The 13104-nt window shown below is 53.3% G+C and overlaps 6 protein-coding genes across 6 annotated transcripts; 3 read left to right on the top strand and 3 right to left on the bottom strand.

Annotated features, from left to right (window-relative positions):
- Positions 1-217: 217 nt before the first annotated feature.
- ACET3X_006778 (uncharacterized protein) lies at positions 218-2461 on the bottom strand (the record flags this gene model as incomplete). The annotated part of the gene is made up of 3 exons (XM_069452945.1): positions 218-1366; positions 1417-2274; positions 2324-2461. The coding sequence occupies 3 exons, from the start codon at positions 2459-2461 to the stop codon at positions 218-220; spliced, it is 2145 nt and encodes a 714-aa protein (XP_069305546.1).
- Positions 2462-2902: 441 nt separating this feature from the next.
- ACET3X_006779 (uncharacterized protein) lies at positions 2903-3367 on the top strand (the record flags this gene model as incomplete). Its single annotated transcript, XM_069452947.1, has 3 exons — positions 2903-2926; positions 3033-3216; positions 3303-3367. The coding sequence occupies 3 exons, from the start codon at positions 2903-2905 to the stop codon at positions 3365-3367; spliced, it is 273 nt and encodes a 90-aa protein (XP_069305547.1).
- Positions 3368-4163: 796 nt separating this feature from the next.
- ACET3X_006780 (uncharacterized protein) lies at positions 4164-6829 on the bottom strand (the record flags this gene model as incomplete). Its single annotated transcript, XM_069452948.1, has 4 exons — positions 4164-4481; positions 4532-6187; positions 6241-6633; positions 6731-6829. The coding sequence occupies 4 exons, from the start codon at positions 6827-6829 to the stop codon at positions 4164-4166; spliced, it is 2466 nt and encodes an 821-aa protein (XP_069305548.1).
- A 1355-nt stretch (positions 6830-8184) lies between these two features.
- Positions 8185-9072, top strand: ACET3X_006781 (uncharacterized protein; the record flags this gene model as incomplete). Its single annotated transcript, XM_069452949.1, has 1 exon — positions 8185-9072. One exon carries the CDS (start codon positions 8185-8187, stop codon positions 9070-9072), a length of 888 nt encoding a protein of 295 aa, XP_069305549.1.
- A 374-nt stretch (positions 9073-9446) lies between these two features.
- On the top strand, positions 9447-10222 carry ACET3X_006782 (uncharacterized protein; the record flags this gene model as incomplete). The annotated part of the gene is made up of 2 exons (XM_069452950.1): positions 9447-9571; positions 9619-10222. 2 exons carry the CDS (start codon positions 9447-9449, stop codon positions 10220-10222), a joined length of 729 nt encoding a protein of 242 aa, XP_069305550.1.
- A 590-nt stretch (positions 10223-10812) lies between these two features.
- ACET3X_006783 (uncharacterized protein) lies at positions 10813-12258 on the bottom strand (the record flags this gene model as incomplete). Its single annotated transcript, XM_069452951.1, has 1 exon — positions 10813-12258. The coding sequence occupies one exon, from the start codon at positions 12256-12258 to the stop codon at positions 10813-10815; it is 1446 nt and encodes a 481-aa protein (XP_069305551.1).
- Between the last annotated feature and the right edge of the window lie 846 nt (positions 12259-13104).

A 13104-nucleotide genomic window follows, 5' to 3' on the forward strand; every position in this document is an offset into this window, starting at 1 on the left:
GACGTGTGCAGTAGTGTTACATGAGCTGCTGCACCGCCACACCTGGAGTGTTCTGGCTGCGCACTCTGCATAGCAATCAGAATTGTGATACGTGGGGTATGGTAGAAAGTAAACTGCCGACTCCAGAACAATGCTCCGCTGAAAGAAAAGGTATTGGAGCACCGCCACAACCGTTGTCCAGGCCTTGAGATGAAAGTTGGAGACATTCGATAGGATTTCACTTCCCGTTGACACCATCTCCGTGGCCTTCCAACCGGTTTACCAGCCTCTTGACGCCACTCCACTCCTCACTGCGTGTTTGCACACCTCCAAGGTCATCGCCCACCTCAAACACAGTGACGACGCCATCCATGCCACCCACTGCAACCCTGCGTCCCTCGTTCCTCTCCCATGCCAACTTGTTGAGACTACGGTTCATGTAGCCCAGACCGGTCGGCATGTTTGTAAACGCGCCACGCTTGCCGTCACTAGGCTTGACGGATTGAACAGGCACCTCGACGTCAACATTGATATCCCAAACTTCGAGACTTCCCGCTCCATCAACAAGCGCAAAGACCGAAGGTTTCACAGGCGACCATCGGACGTCGTAGACGAGATCTTCACGGGCAATGTCAAGAACAGGTGTGACTTGTTGTGTAGCACCAGGAAGTGTAGGGTTGGTTGCGCCTGTGGCAGCCGGTGGGCGCACTTTCCAGAGTTTGACGCTCCAGTCAACACTGGATGAGAGGACAAGGTCGCCTAGATCGATTTGACCCTTTGCGGGATGGAAGTCGAGGCTCATGACGGGTGCGGCATGGCCAGCGTATTTTACACGACCGTCTACACCTGCCTTGGCACCAGCGCGGTCGTAGCGATGACATGGGTAGATGGTACCCTCTTCTGTGCCTGCAAGGAAATAGGTTGGATCCGATTGAGGGAAGGCAATACTGGTTACCGCCATATCGTCCGTCTTCGCTGGTGGCGGTGATGTCAACTCTAGGAACTCTTGAGGCTGTGACAGCATATCGACAGTCCATCCACACACAACTCCATCCGTCGAGCATGAGATGATATTGTTCGCGTTCTGCGTTCCGACAATGTCTAATGAATAGACCGGGTGTGTATGACCAGAACCAGTGAGTGGCGTCTTCTGCACTGGCGCAGACTTGGCGCGAGTGTCCCAAAGCAGCACTTGCCCTGAGTATGCGCCTCCGATGATGAGGTTGGGGTGGAACGGCGAGAACTTGGCGGTAAGGATGTCGGATTGAGCGTGAAAGATGTACTCGGGTCTGTCGTGCATGTGCATATTCCAAACTTGTACAAGACCATCTGGGTCGTGCGGAGCGGACGGGTTCTTCGTATACGACGCAAGGACGAGTTCTGGGAACTACACAGCCTGTCAGTGTCATGACCGCGGGACCTGGCCTCAGTTCATACCTTTGTTGAGAAGCCCAGATCCGAGATCATTCTCTTCTTGCTCCACCGCTCGTCCCAGAATTGTGCAATCTCCTTGATCCGTCGACCCTTCTTGCCTCCGCTGGAGCCGTAACCCTCATCGTCGTCGTCGACGTCTACACCACCAGTTGCGTAGTCTGCCAAGATGTCGTAGCCAAGTTGTTGGTCGAGCGCTCGTTCCAGCACTTTTGTGCTGCGCTCCACAAAGCCAATGAAGTCTTCTGAGTTCTCCACAGCCGTCAATTCTTCGTTTGTAAGGGTCTTGAAGGGAAAATTCTCGTCTGAGCCTGGTTGTGGTGCACCTTGGTCAGGCGGCTGTTGGACAGCCTTGAGCTCCTCCTCGATTTCTTTGCGTAGTTGCGCTCGAATCTCTTCGTCCCTCTCTTTCTGTCTCCGGCTTAGTCGCTTGCTCTTTGGGGACCGCGTCGGGCTCTCGTCGCGCTCTGTGTCACTTCCTCCAACTCGGCGATCCTTTGACGGGCTCCACTCTATGCTTGCTTGCACACCCTTGCTGTATGTGATGACCTCCTTCTCCTTCTTGACCTCGTTGGTGACGACGCCGTCCGTCTCGTAGACTGTGGCTAGCGGGCCCAGGGAGAGAGTCTGCATTTCCCGGTCCACCATGCCGGCAGGCGCTTGGAAGCCGGAAGAGCCTTCATTGTCGCTGCTCAGCTGTCCTGCGCTGACGACTGATGTTGGGCGGGTTGCTCGTCCTGGGCCTGCGGGTGAGCCAGGCTGTGTAGAGCCGGGTCTGCTTTCGCCGAGGATGCTGTTGATGAGGTTGGTGACGTCGGTCCTGCGGTCGAGGTCTTCGCTGCGTCTTGGTGTTGGCGAGAGGACCTGGTGTGCATGTCAGTCGCTGGTGAGACACTTGGGTAGGCAAGCCTACTTCTCCTAGCGGGCTACCGGTCATTGACTGCCTACTAGCTGACTCGGCCTTTCGCAGTTCGCGCTGGCGCTTCAACTCGGCCAACTTGGCCTTCTTTGCGAGAATCTCATCGCGCCGTTGCTGCATTGTCGACTCCATGGCTGAGACGTCGAAAGCGGGATGTTTGTTGGACTATATGTCGGGGTCGGTCTTGTTGGTGGCGGGCGTGGGCTGCAACTCTATTTCGGGACAATGAAAGCCTTGCCGTCTCAACTATGCCCAGAGCAGAGCAGAGCACAGCAGAAGCAGTGGGAACAAAAGGCAGGCGCGTCGGGTGCTGCTCAACGTCGCGCCAAGCGGTGGTTCAGGGACGAGGGCACTAGCTCGCAGCCAGCGATCCCGACCAAATCTTGCGCCAGCCAACCTCAACTTTCACAGCTCAACGCCCAACAGCCCGCATCCCGCCCCCCACGACGCCCTCGTCACGACTCTCCGGATCCCATCCCAGCGGTGCAATTTCCACCGCCTGTCCGGACTACCTGCCATTGGACACAGACGAGCTCGATAACGGCTATCGCAACTCCTCGCACGACCCTCACCATGTCCACTTCCGTCGGTGTCAACGTACGCTCTGCCCCTCGAAAGCGGCTGCCAAGGTCGCTAAAACGGCCTTGCGGGACTGCTGCTACCTCTCACGATGGGACAGCCAGGCTAATGGTGGTTTCTACAGGTCCTCCGATGGTCCGCACTCGGATTCGGTGTCTTCTACGGTGCCTACCACCAGCTCTCGTTATCCGCTGCCGATAGGGCAAAGGCCGCACAAAAGGAGTGGGAACACAAGGAGGCCTTGATCAGGCAAGCCAAGCAGCAATGGGCACGGGACCACCCCTCAGAACAGCCAAAGTCATCAGGAGGTACGTCAGACCGACGACACATGTCAAAATTCCACAACACGGCCATGTCCTTGTAACACTGCAGCACGCACTGACAAGTCCAATAGCCAAGGCGGACCCCAAAGACCCCAATGCCGACCTCAACACACTCCTCGGCATAACCGACAATTAAGCGCGTCGAGAGTCATCCGGTTTCCTACATTAGCATGGCCATAATGCGGCCGTTTCCCATCGAGCCGAGCGGCGCCCTGGTGGGGGAGAGCAGTCAATAGTGGTACGACATCTACGAGATACCAATCTCTTGTACTATGTACCTTTTGTACAACATAGACGTCGAGTTGGTCACGTTTTCAATATACATGCTTTAGTTCGATGTCTCCATTTGCTGTCAGCTCGACACGTCATTGTATACAGGTGAGCATGCTCAACTCAAAGCTACTAACCAAACTATCGCCCTGCCCCACTCACGCCAGACTACCCCCGATACGCAATCAAAAATACCGACAAGGAAATCACCACCATCGCCATATTCTGCAATTGGTCCCTTGTCACCCTCTCGACTGAGGAGCTGAGCTTGTCTACAAGACAAATATTTGTTGCCAATGATATATTCTATACATGTATCATCTCCTCCCCCCGACCCGCCATGGGCAGGCACTATGCTACACAGACCATCGGAACGCGCAAAGCAAGGATGAAAAGCGGAGCCTCGAAAAACGCCCTGCAGCCCTTGGGAATCAACAAGGGCAACAGAAGAGTAGAAATGAAAAGCGCTGAGAAGCGGCCAAGGTCAATAGTAACTCGAGGCTTAGCCGCCTCCATACGCTTCATCAGCCTTCGCCCCAGCCCGACTGTCAACATGACCCTGTAATACCAATCGGGTGCGGGGCGAAGGCTGTATAATCGCACATTTTCAAAACCTACAAGGAACCCGTAATGATTCGTTTCATTATCCAAAAACACTTCTCTTACAGAACCTCGCCGACAATCTTGGCTGCCTCCTTGTATGTCTTGAGCAGCTTCTCGCACTTCTCGCGCTCGGCCTTGATGGTGTCGTCCTCGTACAGGAGCTCCTGGAACAGGTCCTCCTTGTACAGCGTTGAGACGAGCCTGTTCTGTACAACGTCTTTCGAGTGGTTGACGAGAAGATGCATAATGGCCTTGGGGACCTGATCAGCGACTGTCTCCCGGACAATGTTGAAGTATGACGAAATGAGTCTGCGGATGAGCTCAGTCTCGAGGGCCTCGCGTTCCGTAAGGGCAGGGGCTTGCTCGGGGTTTGATGGCTGTCAGACGTTAGCATTTGCTCTGGGTCGTCTTGGTTTGAGATACTTACAAAGCCACCTTCGAAGTTATCGGGTCCCACACTTGGACTTCGGGGAGGTCCGCTCATGGCGGCACTCAATGGCGCATCATAGTCGTCCGTGTCTGGTGGCATCATTGCCAACACGTGGGCAGGCTGCTTGTTGTCTCCTCTCCGGATGCTCTGCGCAAAGCTTGGCTCGCTATTTTGGCTCACGTGTCGGCTGCCCGGCCGGTTGTCGAGCGCTGCTTGTGCTGCCTGTTGTGGGTTGGCGTATGCGTTGTTGCTGTCTTTGCTGAAAAAGTAGTTCAGGAAGCTGTCGCGTGCGGTACCTGGAGGTGACCGGTTGCGGTTGTTAAGCGCTGCTGTGGTGCTCTGAGAGCCATTCGTCATCCGCCCGACAGCAGGCGACATGCTGCGGCTAGTTTGTGACTGGTGTTTTCGAAGAGGAAGAGCCTTCAGTGTGGCTCCCTCGCCGCCTTCGCCCTCCTCGGATCCTTCTCCATTCTGGCCGTTCTGGAGTTCTTTTATCCTCCTCTGTTCTCGCCTCTTCTTCTCGGCCTCCATTGCGATCTTCTTTTCCCGCTGCTCTTTGTCGTTGATGACCGATGACATGGCCGCAGCAGCTCCAAGGAAGTTGGGGTGGTTTGTGTTGATGTATGCCCTTTGAATGTCGATGAGAGAGGCGACGTAGCCCGAGCAAGGGCCAAGTTGTTCTCGCAGAAGGTCGGAGACAACTTCAATGAGCTTGCCTTGCAGCCTTGGGTATCTTGTCAGTTCGGTAGAGCCGCAGGTGTGGCAGATTTTGATGAGTTCCTCGTATACAAGCTCCACACAGCGCTGGCTGGGTATCTCTAGAAGCTTGATCTGGGGCTTCACAAGGAGGTCGAAGGCAAGTTCAGGCACGAACAGACTAGGCCTTGGGCCAGTCGAGTTGCGAATGGCCGTCCGAATATCGAGTACAGAGAGGTTTTGAGTGGGGTCTACTTGCTCAAGCGAGTTGCCGAAGACAGAGTTGAAGATGTAGTAGATGCGGGCACCACCACACAGCTCCTTGGTGGAGATCTCGGTAGACGTACCGTCGATAGACGAGATGAAAGACGAGGCAAAGCGGGTCATGAGTTGCAGGATGAGCGAGCCTCGGTGCTCCTTGCCAGTGAAGGCTACATCACCATAGCTTGCAAGCTCTTGTTGTGTCTGACCCATGAGTGTGTTGAGGCGTGCCTTGATGTCTGGTAACCTATCACGAATGTGGGCCATGAGGGTCTGGTTGAGGCTCTTAGCGAGTAGCTGGGTGCCGCATCGGTTTGCCATATTCCGGTACGCAGGGTGGTGTCGGAAGAAGTCTCGCTCGGCTTGCAGGGCGTCAGAGAGGGACTTGTTGCCCTGGATGTCTTGTTGTGACCGGTTGACGATGCCAATGAAACCGAGCTTGAGGGGGTATACGCGGCCAGAGAGAATATCCATAGCGTTGGTACCGTGATCCATGAGATCCAGCTTGGTGAGGACACCAATAGTCCTCTTGCCCATGGGGTCGACATGGCGGGCCAGCTTCAGAGCCTCGGAGTTTACGAGATCGACGTTGGCGGGGGAGACAGCGAGGATGACACTGTTTGGTTTCGCAATGTACTCGGTGATGAGGTTTCGTGTCTGCTTCTCGATATCGGAGGGCTGGTCGCCAATGGGCACCTGCGAGTGTTAGCTCCATGTTCCCGGCAGAAAAAAAAGTTGCCGTGACCAACCTTTGTCAGACCGGGCAGATCCACGAGCGTCAAGCTGAGGACGTGCGGGGAGTAGATCTTCAGGTTGATGGGTTGTCTGTTGATGCCCTTGTTGTTTCCTGCTATTCGCGAGGTTTCGTTCTCGATCTCGCGCTTGACGTCGGCAAAGTCGTAGAACCGCTGGCCGGGAATGTGGAGAAACTCTCCCCATTCTTGCTGGCCGGCTACGCTTGCGGGTGTGTGGGGTACGTGGACTTCATCGTCGTCGTCTTCGTCGCGTTCGCTCGGGAGGTTGATGAGCTGGAGGATGAGCGGCCGGCGTGTGACGATGCCGCTGCCACGGGGAAGGAAGTCCTTGCCGACAATGTTCTCGAGCACTGACGACTTTCCGGACGATTGTGATCCCACAACGACCTGATCGAGTTAGCAGGATTCGGAGCAACCTCGACAGAGCTGTGTAAAATCTGCTCTGTGCTCACCGCATTCTCTTCGCTGGCCGGGGCGCACGTACAATCTGGGGTAAATCTAGAGAGTCATTTCCAATTGTGTTGAAGACGAGATCTTGCAGCCTGTTGACAATGTTGAGGAGCTCCTCGCCCAGCGACGCCATCGCGCTGGTGTTTATGTGTGGTTTCTTTGCTCCTTAGTCAAGGGACCGGGTTGGTGTTGAACAGCCAAACAGGACGGCGGACTGCTGTATGGGCCAAATGTCGTCCTACGGCGTAATAGAGGTGCTGCACTGTGCAGATGCAGGATCGGCGAGGTGACTGTGTGGCTGATGGCGGCTTTGTCGGGTCCAGAGACTTGTGATGAGAGTGCCTTTGCTGCAAGCTCCGTCGTCACTTCGCTTGGGAAGTTCCAAGGTTTGATGATGGCGCACGTGACGGCCAGCATGGCAATGCACCCCACATTCAACATACACATGTCTCCTTAATCTTAGTCCATATTGCTCATTCCTTTGGCATAAAGGAGAAGACACCCTCAGCTACGTCGCCAAGCACACGCGTTTTGTCAAAGCAAACACGGGGCTGCTGCGCCCGACAATGGCGGTCACGAGTCCTGCGAACGCCGCCACACGCCGTGCATGCGGCTCGGCTCCAAGGCCGGGCATGGTACACAGGAAGCCTGCCGCAAGCCGTGTGCAGAGTATGCACACGATCAAACGGGTAACAAGACGACGTCTCCTGCCACATGAGCAGCGTCAGCAGCACCCCGGTGGTGCGCGACCCGCCGTCAGCATTTGACAATACAGAACAAACGACTGGCTGCCTGGCCTCGTAGCAGAGCTGGCCGCACGAATCTCGTAGAAACTCTTCGAGGACATGTGGACTCTACTCTCCTAGTGTGGCCACGTATTATCGCATTGCCTCTGGTAGCTCAGAAAGTTCCACAGACACGCTGGCGTACACGGTGTACGCTGGATCGCGCCCGGGTATTGTCGGACCCTCGGGGATTCCCTTGTAGTAAGGCGACGGCTATCTATCAAGTACACCAGCCTTATCGCTCTGCAGCACGCGGCCACACGCGACAACACCAAATTATTAAAGAAGATCTCCAGCTCGTATCTCCGTATCCTGGGGAACCCATTGCGATCGTCAGGTCGCCTCGACATGCTCTACCGCTATCCGGAAAGGCTGAAGTAGCCTCCATGTCCTTACGGAAGCACATCTCCGCATAAGCTGATAGGTTTCCCTTGCCCTGAGTGAATCATTGTCTCATGACCAAGCTTCCTTCCCGAAGGAAGCCTATCACCATGATAAGGTCTGTTATCAGGCTCACCGCAAACACGCGAAGCAACAGCGTTCGCGCGCCGACTACAAAGGTAACGTACCTTCTTTGCCGATTACTCCAATCTACTCAACTCTCCTCACCACCTCTGCACTGATCTTCCACTCCGAATTTATTCTGGGTATTCTGCCGCTCTCAATCCTCACCCAAATCGCCCTGATCATCTCCGACGGCTCCATGGCCCCGGAGTCCCTTGTTCTCACCACCACCACCACCACCGCCGCCGCCGAAGAACAGCACAAAGACATCACAGTGGGGACTATTACTTGCACTGCCCCTATCCCGTTTGGAGGAGACGAACAATGGCTTTACCTACCAGCAACCAAGAAGTTCGACCTGTCCCGGGGGTCGCAGCAGAAAATGGTCTTCGAGTGCGATGAGGAAGGCCGCAACCACACCGGCTTCATGATTGACCCTGGCAACGCGGTCTTGATCGTTGTCGACATGCAAAACTACTTTATTCACCCTTTGTATCGAGATCACGCTGCAGGCATTGCCGCCGTCGAACCGACATTGAAAGTCATCGAGAGATGCCGCAAGGAAGGAATTCAAATTGCCTGGCTCAACTGGGGAATCACTGACCACGACTTGAAGAAGATGGCACCCGCTATTCAGCGAGGCTTCAGTAAGACTCTGGGGTGGCATGTCGGGCTCGGGGCCCAGCTACCCGACAACCAGGGAAGGTGCTTGTTCAAGCGGACTTGGAACGCCGAACTCTACGACCCTTTCAAAGCAGTCGCTCAGCCTGGCGATTTGTACTTTGACAAAACGCAAATGAGCGGACTCTGGTCCGAGAAGGAGCCTCTCCACGAGTACCTCCGTGCTTCTGGCAAGCAAACCCTACTTTTCGCTGGCGTCAACACCGACCAATGCGTGTTCGGTACCGTGTCTGACGCCTACTCCTACGGATGGGATTGTGTCCTAATCAGCGACTGCACAGGCACAATGACGGGCCGAGGAGCTCAGGAGCTCACCGAATACCAGGTGGCCCAAAACATGGGCTTTGTCACCACCAGCAGCGCTTTTTGTGACGCGCAGCTCTGTGAACATTTTGAGGGCTGCTGATTTAATCGCACCCGCATTTGTCAAGGCGGTTTTCTGTTTTTCTCTTGTTTTTGAGCGTGCTATCCAAATACCCGTAGAACTGCAGTCTAGCAGAAATGTATTTATATGACATCTGTATGAGCCGCTGTGTTGCAAGGTTGATGTCGTGCAATTACGTCGTAGCTGCCCAGACCGTTAGTGGATCTGCATGCATCAGTTGAGGTACCAATGACGCACAACACTGGGGCGGAGGTCCTTCACTTGACGGCCTACTTCACGCGATAGCGCACTCCTCGATACGCCTCTGCATCCATCATCCAATTGCGACAATACCTTGTCTTGAGGTGACAGTTCAAATAGAAAGACAATTGCTATTCACAAACGACGCCAACACGATGCGTTCTCAACTTTCGATAGGCTTGACCTGCCTGCTGCAGCTATGCGGAACAGGCGCGCTACCAACCGAGCAAAGACCATTGCTACTCAACGGCCCCAAGAATGTCCAGGCTGTCCGAACCAAGTAATGATACCCGTCGAGTTTATATTCACTCCACTAACACAATACAGACTTCAACAAGCAGAGGTAATTCCTACAGTCATCGACGATTTCCTGCCTAGCCTCACACTCTCCGTCCTATGGTCGGATGCCAAGGCCAAACTGGGCAACACCATCGACCCTGGAGATCTCCAAGAACAACCCAGCATCGTCCTTCACGATGACACAAGTCCGGATGGGGTACACAGTATCTCCGACATGAGCTACATCGTCACACTTACAGACCCCGACGCGCCATCTCGCGACAATCCAGAGTGGAGCGAAATGTGCCACTGGATTGCTTCCAACGTCACTATTGCGCCGAATACATTCTCTACTCTGCATCTGCCAGAGTTTGGCATCGCCGAAAAGACCGAGTCAACTGATGGCGGTCCGGAGGATGTGATAGAGTACAAGCCTCCAGGCCCACCGCCAAAGACGGGCAAGCATCGCTACGTGTTCCTAGTCTTTGCGCCGAAGAACGGAACAACAGACAAGCTGCATCTGAGTAAGCCGAAGGATCGTCAACACTGGGGTACTGGAAAAGAGGGTGGTGGCGTGCGAGAATGGGCTGAACACAATGATCTGGTGCCTGTCGCTGCGAACTTCATCTACTCGCAAAACGACAAGCAGTAGATGCGTGTTGATGTGCTTACTGGATGCATGGAATGCCGAGGGCACATGTATATTCAGTGGCTATGCTTCTCTTTTGACATATCTTTGTAAGCGGCGAAGGCGTTTTCTGGGTAGCGTGTACATTGTGTTAATACCAAGATTCCCAGATTGAATGCACAAAACAGGCTCTCTCTCAACATTAATAGCATGCCATACGTTATCGTGATGGCTCAGAACTTACAATGTCTTATAGACAGAGAAACAACGCATCGCCGTCGCTGGCGTCGTGCGTCGTCAACTGCGTCTCCAACCTCACCCACAATAACCTGCGACCGCAGCCGGTGATATCATACTGTGCCGCTCATCAATAGTTGTGCCACGCCATTCAGGTTTCAGGTCAGGACAATCGATTCGACGACTGCACCGCCAATTGCCCGGATAGCTGACGCGACGAACCAAGAACATCTGCATCGAACGGCCACCCAGCCAATGGAGGAGGTACACCAAGATTACCGCTTACCCTTTATCACATGAGACTCCAAGGGTGAATAGTGTTATCACATGCTGCGTCGATTCCGTCCAAGTTCGATATGCCGAAACACACAAGGGTACTACCAATTGGATTGACCTTCTATATAGTTATTACAAGCCCAGCCCGACGCTGAAACCAAGCCCTTGTCCTGCCTCTCAACCCTGCTAGTTGCAAGAGTTTCTTCCTCGCTATACAAGGGTTCGTACAGATTGTTGCCACCAAACTCGTCCTCACTGTTTACAAGAGTATCTGCATCTTCGATCCACTGGTCTTGATCTTCGTTCTTGGTTCCGTCTTTGATTAGAGTGGCACCTTCTGTGTACCATTCTTCAGAATGCTCAGTCTTTCCGGTGGCTACCGGTGGCTGAGTAAACCATTCCAACTCTTCTCCGCTATATCTGTTGGCATCGTATGACATGCCATCATATTCGCCGCCCTCGTTGGGGAACCAAGATGGGTCATGATCATCTCCTTCTCCTTCTCCTTCTTCTTCCTTTGTAACGCTCATATCCACATCATCTGTAGAACAGTCCTCCTCATTGTCAATATTAGAAGCAATAGCGCTCCATTCAGGCTGCCTAACCTGCTGGGTCGTGAATTCGCGCCCCTCGTCAAAGTCCTCAACATGCTTGACCAAGGCCTCAAGATCTCGGGCGAGACGCTCATTCTCAGCATTAACCTCTGCGAGCTGCCCCCGCACCTCCTCGATTTCGGATGCCATAGCATGAATCGTGTTGGCACTATTTATTGACCAGCTTTGGCTCATTGCACGCCAATACTCGGCTTCCTGAGCTAGGTTTTGATTGGTGTTTTCGAGTTCTGTAAAAACTGAATCCACACCCAAGTTAGGGCGTTCGATTGTAGAATGCGCACATCTGCATCCCATCTTATGGTCCCTAATTTGGTTTAACAGTCCTAGGATTGTTTCCCGGCTCTCTTCCAACAAATTCTCTTGTTCGTCAATCTTGTCCTGCGCTTCTTGGCTAAACGTATTTGCGAGCGCCAGCTCTTTCTTAATGCTGTCCAATGAAAGGGTCATGTCGTGGAGCTCGTTTGCCTTGAACCTGATTTGGTTTTGCAACTCCCAGGCCGTGAATTCCTGGGAGGCGACTTTGCGTTCCGCCTCTTCCAGTGCATCCAGAGAGATTCTAACGCCAGTTGTTGACCAGTTGCGCTGGGCTCGGGTATGTGATAGCTCGTTGGCGAGTGCATCGCGGAACTCGGAGTGAGTGGCGGATATTCTTTGTAAGTGCCCGAGGGCATTTTGAGTATCCTTAAGTTCCTTTTTAGTGACTTGGAGAAGCGTTAAGGCGTCAAAGCGATCCTTTTGGGCATTTTTGTTGAGATCATCTACGACCGAGGAATGCTTGGCTTCCGTGAGGTCGAGAAGCTGTCTGAGATGTGCGACTTCAGCGGCCTGGGACGTTCTTGCCAACAAAATGGTAACGACACTGAAGACGAGCGCTATGATATAGACCAGATGACTTGTAGTGAGTAAGCTATCGGGAGAAATTAGGTGAAACATCCTGGGGGAGCTCCAGAGTGACCTAATCGTAGTAAGGAAGGATGCCATCGTAGCAAAATTGTCGTGAAGAAAATATCTCGGTATATATGGAGGTGTTTGTCGTTGTATGCGTTCGTCTTGAGACTTCAATGGCTTCGAAGCAAGTTGCGTGGAAAGGCAGGAAGTGAAGAGTACTATATACCATTTTATACACGAATAGGAGTCATGCCGACTGGAGACATGTGCATATTCGGTTCACCAAAGAAAATTATACCGCGGATGGTGGTTAGGCTGTCGTACGAAGGTACAGAACCAGCGCGCTATCATTAAAATCCATACGTAGCTCGAATGTCTTTATCGTTGTCTGGCAGTTGCCACAGGTTAACCATGGTATCAACAGTGGACATCGTAGATTTAGCGAGATGCAGCCGCAAGTAATCTCACACCAGGCAATAAGTACCAGGATGCGAGACGATATCGTAGACTGAAGACTCGGAATGTCGAATCATGTGCAATGCTGGGTAGTTACTGCAGTGGAGTAACAAAACTGATTGTGGAGCCGAGTGAGCACGTTTAATCCACTGGTGACTAATATCAGGGTCCTGGTGTTCGATTCTAGAAATTTTGGATATGTACAAGGAGATACTAGTTATCCCGGTGCATCTCTGGAAGTGTGGGCCCTACCAATGTAAATCGTCTGGACATGTGATTGGAGTTGAAAGGGTTGGATTTTGCAACTTTTGTACCTAGACTCTTCCTGTGGAATTTTAACCACTTCACTCGAGCGTGTTGTGAAGCAACAACAAAGTCACCAACGCAAGCTAGGTTCCGATATCGCTCAAGACAGATTCGCATGATCCAGTGAGC

The sequence above is a fragment of the Alternaria dauci genome, chromosome 6 (assembly GCF_042100115.1).
Source record: "Alternaria dauci strain A2016 chromosome 6, whole genome shotgun sequence".
NCBI lineage: Eukaryota > Fungi > Ascomycota > Dothideomycetes > Pleosporales > Pleosporaceae > Alternaria > Alternaria dauci.